Source organism: Myotis nattereri (assembly GCF_964212035.1).
Source record: "Myotis nattereri genome assembly, chromosome: 7".
Taxonomy (NCBI): domain Eukaryota; kingdom Metazoa; phylum Chordata; class Mammalia; order Chiroptera; family Vespertilionidae; genus Myotis; species Myotis nattereri.
The window spans coordinates 40,161,028-40,186,908 of NC_138082.1; the positions used below are offsets into that span (position 1 = coordinate 40,161,028).

Below are 25,881 nucleotides of genomic sequence, written 5' to 3' on the forward strand. Positions count from 1 at the left end.
TTCATCGAGTGACTTTCTGGCCTTTTGTTAGTGCATGGATGCATGGCAAGGCCTGGTTAATTTCACTGAATTCTGTGAATTTTATGTTCATGTGGAAGTGATAGCAGGAAAGCAGCACTTGACATTGAGCAGAAGGATGGGCTCTGGGGCACCGAAGGCCGCGTGTCCTGGCGGGGCTGTTTCCTGGGCTGTGGAGACTTGGCCCCACATACGCAGGACCTCTGCCTGTTCCCTTGCCCTCTTGTCTCTTCAAAGGCAATGAGTGGACGTGGAAAAAAGCCTGAAGCAAAAGTAGCAGAAATCGATCACTTGCATGTGATTTTGTGATGCTTTGAGTATCTGCAAATTTCAGCAATGAAGGAAAAGAGGCAAACTCACTGTGTAAAAGAAAGTTAACATTCCCTCCAATATGAACTATTTCTTAGAGCAGGATAAGGAATAATGCACATGGAATAAATTATAGGAGAATCAGAACTAGATTGACAGAAAGAAAAAAAATCTCTAAAATCACACTGGAAATTCTTAATTTAACCAAACTGTGTTTCTAAGAACATTCGTTTGTCTCCCTTCCGCAGCTCCTTAAGCTCACTGCCATCCCATATAAAACGAACCCCAACTTATTCAAAGTGCAAAGTCCATCTTAAAGGAAAGACGTGCCTACCTCTGATCTATATGGGCCTCTTGTTTCTACAGGGTCTCAGGGCACTAATTACCTAGAATAGACATGCATTTTTCTCATTTCTCTTTAGCAGTTCACCTAGCCACGGGTATGTGCCTGCTCATGGTACCTGTTGCTTCATCAGTTGTTGCTTCTCAGAGAAACAATTCCTCAGGAATGGCAATGAGCAGTTGTGCCTAGAGCATTGAGGGAGTCCTAAGTGTGGAAAACAAGTCGGCTGCTTTCAAATGGCAGCTGTCACAGGTGTCTGATTTTATTGACATTTTCCTACTTACTTTACTGAGTACCCAACACCAAAAGTTGGAAAATATTATGTTTTCACTTTGAAATAAGATGCAAATCAGTTGTTTCGCCTGCGGCTCAGTCTTTCTGGTTAAACAAGTAAGGTCAATGTAAGGACACTGATCAGCCAACATTGCATCTACAAAACCTTCCCCTTGTGGTGAAGTTTGCATTCTACCTGCCTGAGTGGAATATCACTATTTCTTTGGAAAGTACTTTTGTGAGTGAGAGAATATACAGTTTGTGAATTGTTTTGTAATTTTGTAATATTCAATAATATATAATCTATTGTATGTGTTCCTCAGTTGGGAATGTTAAGTTTAAATACAGGGTGCCAAGAGAAAATCACTTATCTTAAGAATTAAAAAAAGAAAAGAAAAGGCATGGATTTATATTAGACCTGCTATATTTTAATTTATTAAGGCCCATCTCTATGGAAAGAATAAAGTGTTCATAGTATAACTGGAAACTTAAAAAAAAGAAAAAAGAAAAAGGAGAAGGGTGAAGGGGAAAGAACAAGAGGAACTAAAAGTGCTTTTCATTTCGTTTTTATTTTTAGTGTGGCAAATGGGTACAACTTCAGCTTGCTGAGTCACAGCCCAATATTTTAGAAATTGGTAGCAGTCAAGATGAAACCAAGAAACTCCTTCATGATCATGAACTTCTTTTGGCCAAGCTCAAGGTAAGAAAGATACTAAGCTGCGACGCAGATACACTCTGCACAGAAATAAAAACCCACATCTTACACGCCCTCTTGATCCCTCTGCCGTCACCGGCTGCTTTAACAGAGTGCCAGGTAGGTCCTGGAAAACACTGTAGTTACTTATGAGCAAACACCAACAGAGGAAAGAAGTAACAAGATTTTTTAAAACTTCCCCAATGTGATAGAAAATATGGAGTAATAATATTTTTATTGTGGAGAAATAAGTAATTTTTTTTTCCTGGCTGCCTCAGTGAAAATAAAAATCTATCACTTTTCCATTTCATACATCAAACTATCAGGTCACATCAACAGGTCCAGACTTTCTATTGTTAATGACACCTGCCAGCAAGAATAATACAGCTTGTTTTCCTTCTGTTGAACTAGTGAAAATATCTGATTTTGTGTTTAATATGAAGAGTTCTTGATACCAAATAATGCTTTTAGTAAAATCAGAGTTATTATTCCACATGTATTGTGGTTATTTAGTTAAGAATCTAAAAATAATATTGGCTCGTGATGTCCAGATAAGGTATCTATCTAATCAGGGCCAGCTTTATCATCTAGAAGGCCAGTGCAAAATGAAAATTTGGGCTCTCTGTTCAAAAAGCAGGATAAAGCTTTTTCTTGACTAGTCATGATGCTTTTTTGTTTTGTTTGATCATATATATATATTTGCTAATTAATGTCTAGCTCCTTCAGGCATGAGGATATGTGCGGGGTGAGTACAGACTCCCAGGCACGGGGCCTAGGCCCTGGCTCAGTGCACAGGGTGTGGGCTTGACCCCGGCTCTTCCGGAGCTGCATCCTGACCCAGGCCAGGTAGATGGCAGAGGTCACTAAGCAGGGGCAGGGAAGCAGGCAGGGTAGCATAGAGACTATGCCCAGGAGGCAGGACCACATGTGCCCCGAGGCTCCGCTCCTCCATTTCCTCCCCCGTTGTCCCAGTGGACTTCTCTCATAAAACACAAATTCAAAGCTAAGATTATTAAGAGTTTTAAGACAGTGACAGGTAAACCATTAAGCCCCAAGTGGTTTCTCCTTCTGAGGATGGGGCTCTGGGATGCAGCCAGCCCTCTGAGTAATAACCATCATAGGCAAGTGAATGCCAATCCAAGATCAAAGAGGTTTGATTCAGAGGCCCAGGAGGACTAGACGTTCTGTGTTTTTAGTATTTTAATGTTACTGGCTTCTTTGAACATGTTGGCTGGAATTTATACTCACTTCCTAGATTTAGAGGCAGATCTGATCTGCATTTGAATAACACTCATAGTGGTTTTCTGATTGGATGGTAGTAAAAGTAACTGAGTAAATCAGACTGAGAAGTTGAAGAAAGAATTAGTGCTGAAGCAGGGGCCAGTGGATTCCAGAACTGATTCTCTTGTTTAGACAGCTCCTAGCTCTGGGCTCTGGGCTCGGTGCTGTCCTTCAAGGTAGAAATCTCTGGCCACTAGCAAGTCCTTTGAATATCTACAAAACCACATTATAACGTGAAAGAGCACTGACCCAGGAATCAAAACAGCATTATGCACCTGTTTCTGAAATTAATCTGGACTTGAAACTACATCTTTTCTCCAGGTCCCACCGACAGTTGGTACCCAGCCATCATTTTCAGGTTCTCTGGAGGACGGGGTGGTGGTGAAGCTCATGGCAGTCTGGGTCTCTCAGGCCATTCTTTCCGCACCTGCTCCATTCCTGTCCAGGCCCACAATTCCAGGGAGAATGCTTTCTTAGGTGCAGTAATTCAGCTATCCCCAAAACTCTTCTCAAATTTGCATACTTAGATCCAGGAACTCAGCTGGGAAATGGTTTTTCATTTAATAGGACCCATCGTCAAAAAGTGCTTATTGTTCTAGATTCTAGAGTTGTGTCCTTTTAAACCAGTCTTCTGGCAATGGACTAGCCTTCTGGACTCTAGGCTTTTTATCTGTGAGATGAGGGAAGCTTCATAGTGATTGTATATCTTACCATAACGTATCATGGGACTGTGAGAACATACTCCCTCTTTGCATGTGGGTTTAGGATCACAAGATCTCAAGTGAAAAGGATTTTTTACTTCACATGGGCCTTTAGCCAATGACCTCTTAATGTTCATCTCGCATACCGTTGCCTACCCCACACACCACTGTCAACCCAACCCTCCATCCCAAAGAAATTTTAAATAGTAGCATCATTTTCCAATGTTACTGGTTTTGACAAAGTTAAAGGGTCTGGAATCTGTTCCAGATTTGATGACAAAAGATTTTTTTAAAGAAAAAAAATGTGAATGTGAATTCACTTTTGAAAATGAACAGATCAACCAATTTACTAGTTATTATGCTGCCAGGGTAGGCACAACCTTAACCTATAACAGAAAGTTGTTGGACCCAACTTAGTTTTAATATGAGCTTTTTAAATGATGGGGCATTAGTAGTTCAATAAGCCAATAATATTTAATGTTTAATGTTCATTCCAGTCTGTTTCTTCCTGCATTTTGTTCTAATTATAAAGAAGTGCAAGGTTACGAGTATTGGGAGGGTGTAGGAATTCAGTGCTGAGTCCACTCGGATTTAAGCAAAGTAGTTAGCCTCTCTGGGTTCAGGTTTTTTATTTGAAAAATTACCGTATTAATAGTTATCTTCAAACAATTGAAAAGGAAATTTTGTGGAGAAATGCAATGATGTATGAAAGTGCCTGTTGCCTTTAAAAAGGTGGTATAATTGTTCTGTTAATAATTAATATATTGGTATAATTTGCATGTTTAATTTGATAGAAAAGCTATTTTCTCCTTTCCATTGAAAAGTCATCTCAAACCCTAGTAATTTAGACTAAAGGGAAAAATTCTGGAAACACTGAATTTTTATGAGTGTTTCTAATGTTGATAATGTCTATCAATCCCCCAGAGGTTTTATTTCCTTTACAGTGGTGTACTTAACTCCAATAGAGGATCCAGAGAAAAAATATTCAGTGGGGAAAATGTAATAATGTGCAAAAAGCATTAACTCCCAAGGGCACCTAGATTCCCAGACCACACTTGAATTATTTACAATGAGAAAGAAGGAATTTGGGAAAGAGAAGAGGGATGTAAGCCAGGTAAAGAAGATCTGCCTGTAGCCACTATGACATTGCATCCTCAGGCGATTCAAGGAGGGAAAGAGGAGTTGGAAATACCTCAGGGATGTTGTTGAGAAAGTTCTTCCTCTCCAGAGGAATTACAACGATAAGAACTAAGAAAGCCTCTGGCACTGGCTCTGTATTTGTAGATATATGAATATGTATATACACAGTTATGTATATTTGTAGATAATGTGACTTTCAGTGAAAAATGACCCTTTAGAATATAAAACACTAAAATATTTCACCCCTGACTTGACTAACACATCTCTTGGTTCTCTGATTCTGACAAAATCTCTGACCTAATGAATGCTTATTTTTGTCCTATTTCTGGTTATGTAGCTAGAAATGAATAGTCAAACTATATGGTAGTAAAGATAAAAGTCTTATTAAAACTTGCCTTAAATAAGGAATAGTGTGGTTTCCTGTTATAAACTGGAGTTTTTACTAAGAATTCATTGTTTAAAATTTTTATTGTGCTAAATTATAGGGTGTCCCTAGAAATGTATACACACTTTAAATGATTATAAAGTCATTGTTTATTAACATACAGTTCCTTTTCAAACTTTAAAAGAATCTACAGAAATGAATAATTTTTTTGGTCAACACCTGTTTTCAAACTGATGGCCATTCTGGTCCAGGCACTGCTGATAACGCAAAGCAATTGAATTGCAAATAACAAGAATCATTTTTTTTTATATATATATATTTGTGTGCCCTCAATTCATAGACTGTTGCTGGTTTTGTACCGTAAACTTTGTCTTTTATATATCCCCATAATAAAAGTCTAGTAGATCAATTTTCTTTGTTTAAAGCTTAGTCTGGCTTCACCTATTATTTGAAATCAGTTAAACCCGAAAAGGGGTGAAAATTAAGTGAGTTATCAGCTGTTAAAGTGTGTATTCATTTTTGGGACACACTGTGTTCCCTGAAAAATGTATACACACTTTGAATAATTATAAAGGCAGTGTTTGTATATCAACTGCATTTTTAAACTTCTGGTAGTATTTTAGGATGAATTTCCTTTGTTCAAAGCTTAGTCTGCTATCAGCTGTTAAAGTGTGTATACATGTTTTTGGGATACCCTGTATATATAATATAAAATTTTCCATTTCAACCATTTTTTAAGTATACAATGCAGTGGCATTAATTACATTCACAATTGTGTGCAAAAATCATTACTATCTATTACCCAAACTTTTTCATTACCTCAAACACTTTGAACCTAATAAGCAATGACTCCCATTCTTCCCTTCCCTAGTAATCTCTAATGTACTTTCTGCCTCTATGAATTTGTCTATTTTAAGTACTTCAGCTAAATGGAATCATATAATACTTGTTTTTTTGTGTGTGTCTGGCTTATTTCACTTAGTCTATGATGTCTACAAGGTTCATCCATGTTGTAGCATATTTCAGAACTTCATTCCTTTTTAATGAATGAATAACATTCCACAGTGTGGGCATATACCACATTTGGTTATCCATCTTATGCTGATGGACACCTGGGTTGTTTCCACTTTTCAGCTATTGTAAAATGCTACAGTGAACATGGGCATACAAGTACCTGTTTGTGTGTCTGTTTTTAATTCTTTGGGTTATATACCTATGAATGGAATTGCAGAGTGATATGGCATTTCTCTGCTTACCTATTTGGGGAAACACCAAAATGTTTTCCACAGCAGCTATATCATATTACATTCCTACCAGCAATATATAAGTGTTTCAATTTATTCATATCCTTCCCAAAACTTATTATATTCTGGGGTTTGTTTTTTTTGTTTTTATTATAGCCACCCTTCTAGGTGTGAAGTAGTATTTTAGGGTGGTTTGATTTGTATTTCCCTAATGACTAATGATGTTAAGCATATCCTGTGCTTACTGGACAATTGTATAGCTTCTTTGAAGAAATGTCTATTCAAGTCCTTTGCACAGTTTTTAATCGGGTTGTTTGTTTTTTTGTGTTGTTGAGTTGTAAGAGTTCTTTATAACTTTTGGATATTATTCTCTTATCAGATGTAGATTAACCAATATTTTCTCCCATTCTGTAAGTTGTCTTTTCACTTTCTTGATAATGTCTTTTAATAAAGTAAAACTATATGACTTGAACTTATATATTAGAGAAAATTTTATGGTATGGGTATTGTGAATGTGATAGAGCCCCTGAGGACAGTATTAGAAGAGGAATAACCCATTTTACATGATCTGTGTCATAGTGGTGTTTACCCTAAATGTTTGCTTCATATAGGAGATCCATTTTTTCTCTATCCCTGTTTTCCTATAGACCCACAAGTTAGAAAATCCTGCTCTCTCAGAACTGTTGGGGAAGATGCTTTCACCCATCTCTTCTCCTCCCTTTCTCTTCCCTGAAGGAGTGAGGGGGCTGTGTTACAGGCTCAAGCAGACCCTGACTACCCATGGGCTACAGTTTTCTACTCTCTCTGCTTCTGCAGAAGGAGTCCACAATTCCACTCACCCAGGGCACCTCCGACCTAACACTTTCCACAGGCAGGTCCCAAGCACTAGATTTTAGGGAGGAAGAAGTAGAAAGTCAAAATCAACCCCATCCTCCAGTCCAGCCTTAGTAGTAATAGGAACAGATATTTTGGTCCCTATCTGACCTTGGTATCTATTTTACAGAATCTTGAGGGGAAAGAGGAGAGATTAATTGGCACCTTCCAGATTGCAACACATAATTGATCTGTGTGTGGCTCAAAGGGCTCTGCGCCTTAGTGTCCTAAACATGTAAAGTGCCTGCCGTATTTTTCACTGATCATTTTGAAGAAGGTCACTGAGATAAGATACGAACTATACAGGGCTCTTGAGAGAGTGGAAACTAGTGGGCAATTTAATTTCCCTTTTACTCTTTTTATTTTTAAAAAAATATTTTTTTTTATTGATTCCAGAGAGGAAGGAAGAGGAAGAGAGAAAGAAATCAATGATGAGAGAGAATCATTGATTGGCTGCCTCCTGCATTCCCCCTACTGTGGATTGAACCCATAACCCTCGACCAGAATCGAACCTGGGACCCTTCAGTCCGCAGGCCGACGCTCTATCCACTGAACCAAACCAGCTAGAGCCCTTTTAGTCTTTTTAAAATGGAGAGCTTTTTCCATTAAAAAACAAAAATAATCTTTTCACAACTATGAAACAGCAGAACCTCTGTACAGAGACCCATGTGGAAAAAACTCCCAACAACGGCACTGCCTGAGATCCTGGCTGACAGCCATCCAACCTGCTGGTCATGTGAGTTTGCTATTGACCCATCTTGGAAGTGGATTCTCCAGGCCTGATTGAGTTTCCCAGCTGACCTGTGTGAGGCAGAGACAGTTCTTCCCCACTGAGCTCTTCCCAAATCTAGAATCATGAGCAAAATGCATAATTGTTGTTTTAGGTCATTAGAATATGCAACACCTTATTACACAGCAACAGATAATTGGAACAGAAGACAACAGCTATGATGGCTGTTTACTTGGTGTTTATTTGGTGACAAATAACATAAAGCCCAACCAATACTGGCTTAACCACCCAAGAGTTTGTCTATGTCGCAACAAGAAGCCTGAGGCTTAGTATAATCTTCCACAGCATCAAACATTACTGTGAGGATATAGATATGAAGATGCTTTGCTATGATATTGAGCATATTTTCACATGTTTTTTGTTGTTGTTGTTAATCCTCATCCAAGGATATTTTTTTCCATTGATTATTAGGGAGAGTGGTAGAGAGAGGAAAAGACAGAGAAAAACATTGATGTGAGAGAAACACGTCGATTGTGTTGATTTGTTGCCTCCTGCACGAGCCCTAACCAGGGCCAGGGCCAGGGGTGAGCCTGTAACCTTGACCGGAATCAAACCCGGGACCCTTTGGTCTACAGGTTGATGCTCTATCCACTGAGTCAAACCAGCCTGGGCCCACATGTTTTGTTTTGTTTTAAATAGAATAACCTAACTGGAAACAAAACAATGTCCAACAATAGGGGGATACATTTATAAGCTGATGGTTTATGATTGTTTATGATTATGCTGAGTCCCCTGCTTCTTGTTGTGACATAGACCAATTCTTAGGTGTTTAAGCAAGTTGGTTGGGCTTTATGTTATTTGTTACCAAACACATTCCTATTTGAAACCTGGGTCAAAAGCTAGGATCCCAATTAACATTTTTGAGATCATAGGCCTATAGCCTCCAAGATATTAATTGTTTATTTAGAAAATAATTCTTCTTTAAAGTATAAATCCATGAACAAACATTTTTTACTGAAAGTAGAACCCATAGATCTTATTAGTTATGACAAAAGGTCTTGGTCTGAGATTGGACTGACAGTTCAAGAAATATAAATGAGGGGTGGCTGGGGGAAGAAGGTTGCACAGGACCCACTCACCTTCACTCCCATTCTTTTTTTAAATTGAATTTATTGGTGTGACATTTCTTAATAAAAATATACAGGTTTCAAGAGTACAACTCAATAAAACATCATCTGCAAACTGCATTGTGTGTTCACCACCCAAGGTCAAGTCTGTTTCTATGCCCATTTATCCCCCCTTTATCCGCTTCCACCTCCCCCTCACCCCCTTCCCCTCTGGCTGTCACCATACTGTTATCTGTGTCTATGTGTCATTGCACTTAGTAAGTGTGTATTGCACTTAAATGAGAAAGAGGCGATTTTTTGGTTTTATTTTGTTTGTTTGAAGTATGCTGTGACACCTACCTAATTAGCTTGAGCAGAACTCATCTTTTCCAAACTGTAGACTTTGTCTTAGATATCTTTTAATGGATTAATGTGTCAGTCTCAAGAGATTTTCAAGTGACATGGCTGTATCATTCTCATGACAAATTCATCTAATTATCGGTCCTCGGGAGAATAAGGCAAACTTATTTGGGTTCGTGGTTAGCTCTGTCCTCCAAATCACCTAACTCCTCCATCTCCCTCCTACCACATACTGAGGGAGATTAGAATTTTTGTCTTTAAAAAAATTGTCTTAAAAAATTGAATACTGGTTCCAGTTCTAGGCAAGATGGATTAAACACCTTCCACCGAGTCTCCATTAAATGCAAAGATGTAGGAACAAACAAAGACAAAAGAAAAAAAATAAAAGAAAGAAAGGAAAAAAACACACACTAAAATTTAAAATGCTAATATAAACCCTGACAGAATGTGTTTGCTGAGGACACTCTGAAGTAGTAGAGCCTAGCAGGCAGATTAGGGACAGAGATCAGAATTCCAAATACCAGCCGGCCGGAAGTGTTGTTTTCTCTCTGTCCAATGTTGCCCAACTTGGATTCAATGGCAGGTTGACCCCCTGAGGAACCTACCAGATGTGGGCAGAAAAAGCTCCACTGAAGTCTTCTCTTCCGGTCTGAGCAATAGAAAGAGGAATTCCATGGGCCAGAAAGGGAATAGATACCCTGCCTCTGGCTTTGCTTTTTGTTTTTCTATTCTCTCTGCCTCAGCCCAGGCAGTCCGCTGAGGGTAGCCGTGATGGTGATGTGGAGGCAGCTAAGCAGGTGCCTAAACCTGACAGAGGGAAACCTCTCTCTGACCAGAGGAACGATAATCTCAGAGCTTGTGAGGAATTCACATTGCTCTTTTCTCCCCTCTCTTCTCCCCACTGCTTGGTCCCACAGACACCATGGTGGGAAGTGCACAGCAGAGTGAGGAACTAAAACCCCAGGACCCTGATCCATGGTACAAATTATATTGAGTCAAGCCAGGGAAATGAGAAGACAGAGAAGGTGAGAGCTGTCTCACCCTTCAGCTTCTTAACTTAGATTATACAGATGTGGATCTAATTTTCTTTAAAAAAAAATCTTAATTACTCAGTATTCTGGGAACTCAAGAACCACAAGCTCTCAAATTTTATTTCATAAGATGTGATCTTTTTATTTTTTTATTTCAGAGAGGAAGGGAGAAGGAGAGAGAGATAGAAACATCAATGATGAGAGAATCATTGATTGGCTGCCTCCTGCATGCCCCCCACTGGGGTTCGAGCCCACAACCTGGGCATGTGCCCTTGACCGGAATCGAACCTGGGACCTCTCCATCTGCAGGCTGACGCTCCATCCACTGGGCCAAACCAGCGAGGGCAAGATGTGATCTTTTTAAAATTTAAATGCTCCCCATTGGGTTTGTGTATTTTAATTTTCTTTATGAAAAAATAGACAAAAAATATAGAGAGCTATGTAGTTAACTGCAATAAACTGGCCCCATGTGGCCCCGCCTTTTTCAAAAAAAAGTTTCAGCTCAAAACATGTCCCAACTTTTTTATAATTAGGACTAGAGAAACCCAAACCACCCAAGGCTAGTGCTGACAGCTTCCTGAGAGCCTGACATTCTTTGATTCACTGATCCCATTTCCTATTAAACATTTATTAATGTGTTGGAAAGAAGACACTTTGCTAATGTATTATACTTCTCAAAGCAACAATAAATAGAAATATATGCAAACCACAAATGCAAGTCACATGTAATTTTAAATTTTCTAATAGCCCCATATAAATTTCAGAGCATTAAGTACTTACATTAGAAAAGCATAACTGCCTCAAGTCAACAATCTTAGTTTCAACCCTAAGAAACTAGAAAAATAAGAGAATATTAAAACCAAAGCAAGCAGAATGAAGGGGGAAAAAAACAGAGAAAAGCAGAAATCAATAAAATTGACAATAGAAAAATGAAAATATCAATAAAATTGATAAGCCTCTAGTCAAACTGAGAAAGGAAAAATGAGAGAAGACAAAAATTGGTAGTATTAGGTATGGAAGATGGGGCATCACTATATATCCTATTAAAAATATTATATAAACCTCATTAAAAATTGAATATGGGAAACTATGAATAACTCTGTACACATAAATTGAACAACTTAGATGAAATGAGCCAATTCTTTGAAAGCAACAAATTACCAAAACTCATCCAATAGGAAGATTAAAAATAAAAATAAATTAATTAAAAATATGCTCAATTTATCCCAATATATCTAAAATATATCATTTAACCTGTAATCATTATAAAAAATATTGAGATATTTTAAATTTTTGTACTAACTCTTTAAAATCCAGTATGTACTTTATAGCATATTGCAGTTTGAACTGGCCACATTTCAAATGGCTACTGGCTACCATATTGAACAGCAGCAGATTTAAAGACTAAAGAAGACTAAATCTTCAGGGAATGAAAATAGTTTATTTATTTTTCTTTTAGCTCAGAAGTCTGCTTATAACCAAGCTAATTTATGTAGGACCTGAAGAGGACAATTGTGAGATGAGAATTTTTGGGAGGAATAAGAAATGAAAGAAACTAAGCCAAAATATTTTTAATAGCAAAATTTTGAAGGCAATTAATATGTAAAGTGGTGATATTAGATACTGTCCCAGGAGTGGAAATATTTTTCCTAGTGTAATATTTATAAAAAATATTTGTGTAAATATATTTGTGCATGTGTTTGGTATTATTGCAATTAATGTTACTTGAAAAAGTAATTTATTTAAAACAAATGAATTACATAAACATTTATAATAATGAAAAGAAGACTTTGTATTAATATAATTTGAAAAGCTAGCAGCAGAACGTAGCAATTAAATGGTGAGTTGTCTGGTTGTGAATTCTGGAAGTATTGTTTCATTAATAACTTTATATATAATTAATTTGTTGTTCATTGATCATCCTTTCCTCTAATAAATTTGACTGAAGCAAGAGTGATGCTGATTGAGAAAGAAGCTTTTGTTAGGATGGGTTAGGGAAAGTGAGCAACCTTCATTTAAGTAGTGGAGTGTGAGAATTAGTAAAGAGTTTATTTACTATGAATCTGTATTTTCATAAAATACAGTTGTGGCTCTAACCGTTTGGCTCAGTGGATAGAGCATTGGCCTGTGGACTGAAGAGTCCCAGGTTCGATTCCGGTCAAGGGCATGTACCTAGGTTGCAGGTACATCCCCAGTAGAGGGTGTGCAGGAGGCAGCTGATCGATGTTTCTCTCTCATCAATGTTTCTAACTCTCTATCCCTCACCCTTCCTCTCTGTAAAAAATCAATAAAAAATATATTTAAAAAAAAATAAAAAAAATACAGTTGTGAAGTTTGGTTGGAAGGGGTGCAGTGAGAGGATTTAAAAAAAGATAGAAGACCTGACGGTCCTACACAAGTGACCAAGGACAGGAGGAGTGTGATGCAGCTTTGAGATCAAGTGGCTGCAGTAGAACTGACCTCACTGATAATGGGTAGAGAGGTCTGGGATGCTGACTTCCTGCTCCAGGGTTCTCGGGCTGATGCTGTTTCCAGGCCCAGAACTATAGCCAGTTCAGGGACCCAATGAGAGGGAATAATGTAAAAATGAACGCTCTCCACTTAGAACACTCAGAGGAAAGAAGGTAGTTCTCCTAGCTGGCCTAAGCATCCCCTGGGAGCTTGAAAAGAAAACACAGGACTCATATATCCAGACCCTAAACCAAAGAGTCAGGGGAAGGCTGGGACATGTGTACATTTTTTTAAAGGACTTTGCAGTAATTTTGATGCACAGTAAGAAATAAGAAGCTCTGGCCCAAACCAAAAAAACCAATTACCATTAAAGAACCTCCTTAAGCCCTAGCCGGTTTGCTCAGTGGTTAGAATGTCAGCCTGCAGACTGAAGGGGCTCAGTTCAATTCCAGTCAAGGGCATGCACATGTACTTTAGTCACAGGCTCGATCCCCAGCCCCAGTTGGGTCATGTGTGGGAGGCAACCAACCAATGTGTTTCTCTCACATGTTTCTCTCTCTCTGTCTCTCCCCCTCCCTTCCACTCTCTCTAAAAATCAAGGGGAAAAACATATCCTTGGGTGAAGATTAACAACAACAACAAAAACACATTAAGAGACTTGAACAGAAGGATCATCATGGATTTGAGAAAGAAAGGGACATGGGAAGTTAGAGGAAAAAATATTCAGGGTTTCATCACAAAGTTTATAGAAAAGGAAATGTCAAGACAGAGTATTGAATAGTGCTGAAGCAGCAGGTGTTTGAGGAATCTGCCTTTAGATTTGACAGTGAAGAAGTTACTATTACTCTCTGCATCTTCTCGATGCTCCCCATATATACTACTGACCAGTCCTCCTCTGAGTTGCCTCTGTAATGAGTAGCCTATCTATATCTACTATAGTATCTGTCTCTCAGAAAACCCATATATGTTTCATTCTCATCTTCTGCATTAGATTGTGAGGGTAGTTCTCATCCTGGCTGGCATAAGAATTATGTTTCTATACCTATGGCCTAGCACTGTGCTTGGATTATCTGTTCAATAAATGTTTGTAGAATAAGTTAATGAATTAACACATACATCCATTACTTAATGGCAGGAATCTTTCATGCTGGTGTAGTAACAAAATAAACATGCAAAATAAAAATGGGTAAAAAAATGAACTAGCGATGATTTAATGGTATTAACATACCTCACTCTTCTTGCTCACAACAGTTCTCAGGGTTTTAAGAAGACTTAATTATTAATGTACAGAACTTGGGCTCCTAAGAGAACATGGTGGAACTGATAAATTATTCATACTATTAGTTTTTCTGATTTATGTCATTATTCTTCTTTTAACTGAGCTGGAGGATACGTTTCTGAGTGAATTATTGATATCCGAGTTTTGGAATGCTGAGTCCCCCTCTTCCGGGAAACGTCCCCTGCGCTTTGGCCCCATCTCTCTCCATTTGTCTCCACTGGGGTTCTCAATCAGCACCTCATTATATAAACACAGTCACACTCTGATTTGGTGCTTAATCAAGTGCAGCCTATATAATGTGTTTAGCGTGTGGATTCAAAGAAGTTTTCTAGACCCCTAAGAGATAAGACTCTGGGTGGGTCCAGGACAATCCATACTTGCCCCCTGCAGCTCTAATGGGCTCTTAGTCATCAGTTAGTGTTGCTTTTAACATTGACTTACATAATATTTTTATTTCTGTACATAGTTCTCCTAAGAGTGTAAGCTTCCCTCTGGGCAGAGATTGTGCTGGCACATTTTAAGTTATTACCTGAATAAATTTTAGTTGTAAGAGTTTTGGAGCCTACATCATGACATACGTATAAACATAATACAATGGACTTTCATTGAGTGATTGCTATATATCAACCACTTTTTAAAATTTAAATGTATGAATTTGTTTAATCCTGAAAATAACCATGTCAGGTAAATTTTATAAGAGACAATGTACTGTGGACGTTGAGCCAGTAAGTTCTGCCTGCCTGGATGTGAATCCCAGTGTTGCTGTTTAGGTGTACAATTCTAGAAAAGGCACTCCTCCCTCTGCCTCCATTTCAACTGTAAAATGGGATAATAATAAATGGGTAATAATAAAAATAAAATGGGGTGTGAGGAGTCAATGAGTTAGAATATTTAAAAAATTTAGAACAGGGTTTCCCACAAAGTGCTGAATGATAGTTAGCTACTATTACTTTAAATTCCCATTTAACAAATGAGGATTAAAGCGCACACAGTCATGTGCCACAGAGCTGGGAAGCAGAGGAGCTGAGACCCCACCTCCAGCAGTGTGTCTCTGTGCCATGCCTGCACTCAGCACACTGAAATGCCCTTCAACTATTAGCTGTACTGTAACATCCCACTTATTCGGGAGAGTCACAAGAAGGTAAAACCCACTCCTTATCTGATGAGAAGGATCACTCAGTAATTCCTGATCATAGCATGGATCTTACAGGATTTGCAGGAACCAAGTCGCGATAGCTTCAGGGTAGCTCTACTCTCCTAGGCTGGATCCTCTGCCTGCTGTGTTCCTGGCTCTGTGCTTGGCATTGGGGAGTGGGAAGACACAAAGCAAATGTAAGAGACATTTTTCGCCTCCAGAAATTTATAATGTATAACAACATAGGGGGAAAATGCCATGGTAGACCCATGAAGTAAGTAAATAACAGTGAAACCACAATATTAAGCCCTAGATGATTAATTAAGTTCCCAGATGAAAGACATTGATAGTGAAAGTACTATACACAAGTTCAGGGGACAAGATTAATTAGCTGGAGAAGGTGGCATTTAAGGTCAACCTTGAATAGGGGCTGTGGAAGTGAGCAGTGTGGGAAGTCTCTGGCGTCAGGAAGCGCGCAAACTCTTCAAGTCAAGAAGTTGCTGGCTTCATCCTATGAGCAAATGTTAGTTTAATACTCACATTTATTTATACTTCTGTTTGGTACAAAATTCCCCGGGTTCTTGCTTTTATCAAGTCTTAGGGAATGTGTCATTTTCTTTGTTGTTGCCACCCCCATCCCCCGGAAGCATAGTAGAGTTCAAGTTCTCCAGTAAAACACAATAGCATTTTTGATAGGCCTCCAGGACTCTGTTTTTTCAGTCACATAAAAGGCCACTGACATTGAGGGAGAGGTAGTGAAGTCTAAACAAATCCCAGGGTACAGACAACTCTCTCAAACAACAGAAAGCACCAAGAATAATATAATCCCATGTACCTGTGGACTATTTCTAATTGCATTATTTACTTCATTTCACAGAGCAGACATGGAAGGGTCATTTATATTCAAATACCCAAGAAGGAAAAATTAAGAAAGTACATTTATAAAAAATAAGTTTTTTAGAGCTTTATGGGTGCATTTAAATTCTGTTTTAAAATACTATCATTTATTGGATCCATATAAAAGAAATTTTTTTTTTGAACAACCATTGTTTTGCAGTAAATTGAGGAAAAGAAAATATCTGATTTTATTTACATTTAATCATAAAGGACTAAGTTGTATGAAAGGTAAAGGTAGTTCCATGATGAATGGATTTTCTGGCCCATTAGTAAATGGCTCTGATTTGAAAATTAACCCTCCAAATGCTTATTTTTGTTTTAATCAAAATTGAATCAATATAATGTCAGAGTTTTTCAAGTTGGTTTTTTTAAATTTTGTCCTTTTCTATCATTGCTTATGTTAATGCCATTCCCTAGCGACAAGAGAACCATCTGATAGTTTACTAACTTGGTTTCAGCACTGAACCCCTGAATGTTAGAGTTGACACAAAAATTCTTCATCAGGTGAGGGCTGTGGTCTAGCTTTCAGTGAGAGGCTATTTCCACTCAGGACAGCTGTGACCCCCCAGTCTCCAGCAGCCCATTAGCTGCAGCTTGTATTTCAAACTGCAAGCCAACCAGAAATCTCGTTCTGTTGTTTGTGTGTGAGTTAGGGTTAGGGGCAGCCCATACAAACAGGGCAGGGTAATAACGCCATCAAACAGGCAAGTGCAGTTCGTTTTTCATAGCCAGAATTGGGTCATGGGTGTTTGTTTCTCTTGCATCAGAAAAAGATTTTAAACCAGAGAGTCATTTTGCTTCCTTACTGTATGCCTGAACTAAAAATTAAATAAAATAGGTATTGTTTACACAAGAGAGTATAACCTATGTTGATAGGGAAATAAAGACATAAAATGCCTGAAAAAGGAAGTATGTAATGTCTTAAGTATTCATTATCTTACTAGAGACCCAGTGCATGAAAATTTGTGCACTTGGGTGTGTGTGGGGGCGGTTTCCCACAGCCCGGCCTGCGCCCTCTCGCAGTCTGGGATGCCTCAGGGGATGTCCGTCTGCTAGCTTAGGCCCGTTCCCCAGGGGATTGGGCCTAAGCTGGCAGTCAGACATCCCTCTGGCAGCCTGGGAGCCCTCAGGGGATGTCCGACTGATGGCTTGGGTCCGCTAAGCCACAGTTAGATATCCTTAGTGCTGCCAAGGAGGCGGGAGAGGCTTCTGCCGCCACCACTGTGCTTGCAGGCACCAGGCCAGCTTGTGGCTGAGTGGAGCTCCCCCTGTGGGAGCACACTGACCACTGAGGGCAGCTCCTGCGTTGAGCGTCTGCCCCCTGGTGGTCAGTATGCGACATAGCAACCAGTTGTTCCACTGTTAGGGTCAATTTGCATATTACCGTTTTATTATATAGGATGTTTTGGTTATCATTACTGATGATGACAGTGCTAATAGTTGCTAACATTTACAGAAAATGGAATAGGGGCCAGGCAACGTACTCAGCACTTTACATCTTCTCACTTCATCCTTATAAAGACAAACTCTTAATATGCCCATTTTCTAGACGTGAAAAATGAGACTCAGAGTTCACACAGTTAGTAAGTGGCAGGGCCCACTGCTGCTCTGATTTGGGTGACACTTGGAGTGTGCTCTTGCCCTCATGTGTCCATGACCTTTCCATCCAGGCAGTTTCTATGCCCCCAATTCCACCATTAGAGAATCATTCTTTCAAATTATCAATAAAGTGTTCTTCATTCAAATACAAATAGTGAAGCAGGAATCTTTCCATCCTGCTACATTTGACTCATGGGATCTGCTTGGGATTCTTTTGGCCCTAAAAACTTTCTCATCCTTGATTGACACCTAAGCTACATGCTTTTTAAAAGTGTAGAATAGCCGAAACCGGTTTGGCTCAGTGGATAGAGCATCGGCCTGCGGACTGAAAGGTCCCGGGTTCGATTCCGGTCAAGGGCATGTACCTGGGTTGCGGGCACATCCCCGGTGGGGGATGTGCAGGAGGCGGCTGGTCGATGTTTCTCTCTCATCAGTGTTCCTGACTCTCTATCTCTCTCTCTTCCTCTCTGTAAAAAATCAATAAAATATATTTAAAAAAAATAAAAATAAAATAAATAAATAAAAGTGTAGAATGGGGGCAGGTAATAATATGAATATTTTTATAAAAATAAAGCTTTGCGTTAAAATAAATATTCTCTGCTAATAGAGTTAGTATTAGCCAACATGTGGAGAAGGATTTATCATAAATATTAGGGTTTTCCTCACATTCCTGGAATCACACCACATATTAGCTAATTCATTCCATCAACATTTATGGCTAACTCTAGCTGCCATCAGGAAACATGGCAACCTGTAGAACTATAACAAGCATTGCATGTAACTGGGCTATACTTCTGAAATATTTACATAAAACACCAAATGCAACAACTAGGTTAGAATAATTATGTAGCCTACCTACATATTTATTTTAGAGACTACTTTCATATACACTGTCTCATTTTTTGCTTACATAATAAATAAGGACCAGTATGCTATGGACTCCTCTTTTTTTTTAATCCTCATCTGAGGATATTTTTATTCATTTTAGAGAGGGGAAAGGAGAGAGAGAGGAAAGGAGAGAGAGAAACATTGATTGGCCACCTCCTGCACGCTCCCCGTCTGGGGATTGAACATGCAACCTAGGTATGAGCCCTGACCAGGAATCAAACCCTCAATCTTTTTGTATAGGGGATGACACTCTAACTAATTGAGCCATCTGGCCAGGTCTAGACTCCTCTTTATAGGTATGGAAATTGAGTCTTAAAGAGTTGGTTTTTTTTGGTTTGTTTTTAAGTTTCCTGACTTATTTATTTTATAACTGAAAATTTGTACCTTCTGACCCATTACCTCCACTCCCACCTCTGACAACCAATAATAGATACTCAGAAAGGTTTGATGTCTTGCTCAGAGCTGGTAACTGGCTGAGCTGGGACACCCACTCTGATTAAAATTTAGTTTGTTGTGATCTTTCCACTATGCTGTCTCCTGTGGCTTCCTGGCATAAGCTGGGCACTCAAGCCTCATCCTATCAAGCAGTGTACACCTTATTCCACAAAAAGTGCTGCCACAGCACAGCCAGCAATGGGGATGCTCTGGTCCCTGATGGGGATATGAGACCTGGATCTAGTCACATTCCAGCAGGGATAATTCTGGAGTAAGACCCTTAGGTCCTCTGGTGATGGCAGTGCTCTTGGCCAGAGGAGTACTGTGGCACCTTGTGGGGGATGTCACATAGCTGATATAGAGTGCTAAGGACAAAATTTGGTAGAACTGTACTTTTGGATTTTGGCTCTGAAGTTCCTTATATGTTGAGTGGCAGAACAAAATGCATCCTTGTACTAAAACACACAAATGTTTTCAATGGAACTCTCTGAATTCTAAGTGATAGTGATAGTGAGAAAGTCTTTATTACTAACTAGAGGCCTGGTGCACAAAAATTCATGCACTGGAGTGGGGGGTCCCTCAGCCCGGCCTGCCCCCTCTCACAGTCTGGGAGCCCTCAGGGGATCTCTCCCTTTGCGGGAGGCGACTGGGCTGATCAGGGGAAGGTGCTGCCCTCATCACCCTGCTGTTGCTGCCACTGCTGGCTGCAGTGGCTTTGAGGCCTGAGCCCCGGGCCTCGCAGCCACCAGGGCTCATGGCTTCCTGAGCCCACAGCTGCCTGAGCTGGGCCTCGCAGCTGCTGTGGCTTTGTCTGGATGAACGTTGGGATGGATGTCCGGAAGACGTCTGCCCTAATTAGCATATTACCCTTTTCCTAATAATAGACAAACATGGTAATTAACCATACCTCTGCTACGCTTCCCATTGGCTAATCAGCAGGATATGCAAATTAACTGCCAATAAAGATGGCGGCCGGCAGCCACGCAGCTGAAGCAAACATGAGGCTTGCTTGCTCTAGTGATGGAGGAAGCCAAGGTTCCCTGCCTGCCACGGCCCAGCTCTGAGCTCCAGAAGCAACAATGTTGCAATTATAGAAGCTAAACAAACACTAGAAACCTGCTTTCAGCCAGCCAGGCCTCAGAGCTGGAGCTGCAACAGTGTTTCAATTATAGAAGCCAAACAAACCCAGATACCTGCTTTCAGCAGCCAAGGTCTCAGAGCTGGAGCTGAGCCTCAGAGCTAAAGCTGGCTCTCAGTTCCAGTGACAGCCATAGAAGGTAAATAAATCCCAGAATAAAAAAAAAAAGGAAAAAGGAGAGGTTGGGAGCTTCAGTCACCCACCAGCCTGAAAACGGCTCTCAGCCCCTCACCCAGACTGGCCAGGCACCCCAGTGGGGACCCCCACCCTGAAGGGGGTGTGACCAGCTGCAAACAGCCATCATCCCCTCATCCAGGCTGTCCAGGCACCCAAGCAGGACCCCCACCCTGATCCGGGACACCCTTCAGGGCAAACCAGCCTGCCCCCACCTGTGCACCAGGCCTCTATCCTATATAGTAAAAGGGTAATATGCAAACTGACCCTAACAGCAGAAGGACTGGGAATGACTGGTCACTATGACACACACTGACCACCAGGAGGCAGATGCTCAATGCAGGAGCTGCCCTCTGGTGGTCAGGGCGCTCTCACATGGGAGGAGCTCTGCTTAGCCACAAGCCAGGCTGATGGCTGCCAGTACAGCGGTGGTGGCGGGAGCCTCTCCTGCCTCCTCAGCAGCACTAAGGATGTCTGACTGCAGCTTAGGTCTGCTCCCCACTGGCAAATGGACATCCCCCAAGGGCTGCCGGGCTGCCAGAGGGATGTCTGATTGCCATCTTAGGCCCAATCCCCCGGGGAGCAGGCTTAAGCCAGCAAGTGGTCACCCCTGAGGGGTTCTAGACTGCGAGAGGGCACAGGCCGGGCTGAGGAGTCCCCTACCCCCGAGTGCACAAATTTTTGTGCACCGGGCCTCTAGTATTAGTATAAATGATCACAAAATTATTTTCTCTTGTCTTATTTTTATACATGATCTTCCTATTATTGTGAAGTATACTAAGAGCTATATTGATGAATTTGAACTATAGTTTTCAACTTTTTAAAGTCAATATTATTATTTTAAAAATACAATAGAACTTTATATTTTAAAAATCATTTTTGTGTTTTACAGAGTCAAGTTGAATACTTCAAGGCTAATAAGGCATATTTTTGTTTGTTTACTTAGAACTTACAAAAGCAGCAGGTAGAGTAACTTTGTGCTTACAATTACTTGGATAAATGAAACTCAAGATTAAGATAGAGAAAAAGGTGTTTTGGTATGATTTTTAAAATTCTCATAATCAGAATCTGAGACTGAGTATAATTTATGTATTATAATAAATTATTGCCTGTACATGGCAAAGCAGTGATCTGCTATCTTGTCTCATTCACCAGATTTTTATTGAATACATTCTATATGCAAGCATTTATCTAAACTCTTGGGATTCAACAGTGAAGAAAACAGAGAAAAGTCATTGCCTTCTTGAAACTTATAATCTACAGAGGAAGACAGATAACATGCAAAGTAGCATAACAAGTAAATATGGGGCAAAAACATAATCCCAGATGCCCAGAAGGGTCCCAGTATATGCTTCTTGTCATTGCGTTCCATTCAGTTTAACTTAGTTACAAGATTTTATTTTTATATATTTTTAATTTTTAAAATATGTTTAGAAATAAGTTTAGATTCATAGGAGACTGCAAAGTTTTTTCACAAAGGATCTGTGTACCTTTTGCTTAGTTTCTTCCAATGGTTATAACCTATACAATTATGATGTAATATGAAAACCAGGAATCTGATATTGGTACAAATTATGTGCACAGCTGTGTCATTTTATAATGTGTAGATTAATGTAACCACCTCTGCTGTCAACATACGGAAGATTCCTTCACCACAAAGATCTCCTTCTGCTACCCCTTTATATTAGTAAGTATGCCCCTCCCCACACAATCCCTGAACAAAGTGTGGTAATGAGCAATCTAAGAGTACAGTAGTGATGCCCTGGTATTAATAGGTCTTTCTAATGAGTGATTCTCTCTCATCATTAATGTTCTGCATATATGAAGTAAAAGTTATTGTAGTATTTTAAAATATATATAAAGTGCTTTATTTATTAGTAATATAGACTGTGAATATATTTTAATGATTCCTGGAGTCTCTAGGGAGACCCATAAGATAAGAGAAATATTTGGGAGTATTAAGTGTTATGATCCAAATAGACTTTTGTTTTCTAACGATAAGTAGACAGAGCCATGTAGACTTGTAACATTGGCTCAGAGGACACAGTTATATTTTTAAATCACCCAAAACATGGAGAAAGCACAAAGACCTGAACTTAGAGCCATGAGAGGCCAAAGGCAAGAAGGGTATGATCTTTTTTTTTTAATATATTTTTTATTGATTAAGATATTACATATGTGTCCTTATCCCCACGTTACCCCCTATCCTCCAAGAAGGGTATGATCTTAAGATCTATGGAAACTTATGATCTTTTGCTTTTGGGACCTTATGATCTATGGAAACTGGATATTTGCTCTTAAGGAATTATTAGGAAAATAATTTAATGACCCATCTTCTCCAAATATGGATTTTAAAGCACTTGATTTTACTTCTTTTGCTTTTTTCAGTTAACTTATTTCAAATAACTTTAAAAAATAAATATCATACTGCCCTGAAGGGCATACAAAACTGGGTAAGCTAGTCCTTGCTCTCGTCTCGCTAATCATCCACCTAATTTAAAACTTGCTCATTCACAATTGTGTTATACAGTGAAATATAACATCCACATTAGAAAGGTGGAAATAAAGTGAGAAAGAAATACAGAGGAAGGAGAAACTGCTTTTTGGCTGCAGTGAATAGAAGGGTTTCATGGAGATGGTGGCAATGGAATTGGACATGAAGGCGAGCAGGTTTGGGATAGGCAAAAAAAAAAAAAAAAAAAAAAGGCGGGGGGGCGGGGGGGGGTGGGGAGAAAGTGCAAAGTATTCCAGTTAAAAAGAGCAGCAAAACCCAAAACAAATCTGTGGTGTTATGTGGAAGAGAATTAACAAAATAATATAACTTAACTACTATTTTCAAAAGCTTCTAAATTTTTCATTCATTGCTTTCAAGTATCCTAAATTGTCTTCAGTTTAGTGGTAAACCTGAGATTATTTCTATGAACTGGAGACTCTACCTGTATCTCACAGTCTGTGTTACAGGTAGACTCTGCAGTGTTGGGAAAACATATGCAGCCTATACCACAGATATTTGCTCTTTTGGAAAATTGCTATTCAGGGGACCATTTAATGCTCCACTGAAGAGAAAATCCATAATCCCTTTTGTGCTCTGCATGGCAGTCGAGGTGGTGTAATGTCCATAAAATATGCTATACTTAAAACCAGCGATTTCAAAGCGACACTTAAAAAGACAGAGTGCATTTTTCAAGTATCACAAAATATCTTTGGTCTCCTATTCTTTTGGGGCCCAAAGGCAAAGGAGTGCCTTTTAGCATCTCTTTAAATAACCAACTTTATGATGTTTGCCAGGGTGTCTTTTTCTCAGATCCAATTCCAAAATACTTTCCTGAGTTTAATAACTAACCAAGTGGGAGAGGAAAACTTAAATTAAGCTGGCCTTGACCGAGTCCTGAGGCAAGCCATTTTTTATGGATGGCTCATCTTAGAAGCTCCATATCTCATTGTCAACATGAAGTCTGCTTACCCTGTAAACTGGGCATTCCATTTTGCTCTGTTTAGCAACAAGCTTAAAAAACCCCCGCATTATTACCGTTTCTGTCAATTAATCTCAGTGTTTTATTTGGTGACTGCCCTGAGGTTTCTTCAATCTGAGAACAGATTTTTTTTTTTTTAAGTCTGAAAATGTCCTTTTTTCCCCCCAAGGGATAAGAAATCTATTTTTTTTCTTTAGACTTTGAAAATATATTGAATGATTTTTTTGCACCTCAGACAGTGTCTAACTTCTCTTTGTGATATTTTGTGTAACCCAGCTGCCACTTTCTTCACATTTAAGGATGGCACCCAGGTGAAGGGAGGGCTGTATTATATTTCAGAGCAGGTGGCGGGGATTGAAGGTCTAAAGGGTTTAGAGAAGACCAGAGAGGTGGGAACCCAGTGTGTTTAACTCTTAAGGGACAGGAAGGGGGGTGGCCACCTCACACAGAAAGTCATAAATAGGAAGTGACAGAAAGGGGGGTGACCACCTCACACAGAAAGTCATAAATAGGAAGTGGAAGCTCATTGGTAAGATGGGTTTCTCCAGTTTACAGTAGAATGATGTGGCTCCTTAGCAAGGTTAACACTGTCAAAAGATAGGACCAGAGTGATGATTATTTTTTGCAAAGGCCAACTATTTAGCTGCAAATCAAGTAAGATGTGGGAGAGTTGGACTAATAGGCCACTGGCAGGCATTTAGTTTGATGTCATTATTTAAAAGTTAAAAATATCTGGATAACATTGAAAGTTTGATAATTACAACTTACATGTATTTCTGCTGTATGAAAATTGAAATTCCAAATGAATAGACTGATACATTTTTATCTATGTGGAAAACCTCCCCAACCCCCAATCAAAAATAATTCTTGAAGTGCTGGTGCTGACATAGAGGTATAAGTTATACTCAAGATTTGCTTTGGAGCCAGTTCACCCCAACTCACCATGTCTAACACTTGCTACCTTTTAAAAACACAGTTTCTGTCAGCCATTTATAAAGCCCAGCTTATTCTAGTCCTTACCCTTCACCATGATGCCAACCCCCACCTTCCAACCTCAGCTGAAATTCAACCTGTTTTCCACTAGGTAAAAGCTTCCCTCTCACTGATTCACTCAATAGTTAATGAAGCAGGTACTGAATTAAATGCGGGCAATGCAGAGATGCATATGGCATGGTTCCTGCATGCAAGAATCTTCTATGAAGGTGGACCAGTTTGGGGGAATTTTGCATTTTGAAATATTTCAAATATACAGAAATCTTTTACCTAGATTTACTAATTGTTAACATTGTTCTGTATTTGCTTTCTCTTTCCAGTATTAAATTATTTACATATAAATCATTACACAGGATGGGTATTTAAACAAGGAAGCCCCATATATTTGGAGGGGCTTCAGCAGAAAAACATAAAATATAGTTTTAGAGAAAAGGACAGTATAGGAAGGAATCAGGGAATTCTTTCTAAGATTATTTTCCAGGGATATAAGGATAGGTAGATAGCCTGAGCAGTAGGAAAAGCACATACCAAGTCCCCAGGAATGACCCAGTGTGGAGCATTGAGAGAGCAGTAAGTAGTTTTGTATGGTTGGACCATGGGCTAGGGAGAGGGGTTTGGGAAAAGGGTCATGAGAAAGACAGGATGGACAGGTAGGCAGTGACTAGGTCCTGGAGGGCCAAGTATGCAACAGAAAGGACGTTTCTTTTTATCTTATGTCTGATGAATAGTCACTGACAAGTGTTAGGCAAGGAGTGACCTTTTTTTATGCACTGTTATCAGAACTTTATAGTGAAAATGCCTACATTAGAAGAATTACCATAGGGAGAAATTTTCAGACACCCTGATAAGCCTATAGGTAGCAATAGAACGGCTTTTAAAAGCCCTAATACTCACCCATGGATAGATGTCTTGTTTTCCATCCCCTAGAAGA

General features: G+C 39.4%; 1 protein-coding gene across 1 annotated transcript in view; it reads left to right on the top strand.

The window, feature by feature from the left end:
* CCDC141 (coiled-coil domain containing 141) overlaps positions 1-25,881 on the top strand; it is a 158,165-nt gene that overhangs the window by 1,726 nt on the left and 130,558 nt on the right. The window contains exon 2 of the mRNA XM_081095260.1: positions 1,521-1,643. Coding sequence (XP_080951386.1) covers positions 1,521-1,643 — 123 coding nt within the window. The remainder of the gene's footprint in view (positions 1-1,520; positions 1,644-25,881) is intronic.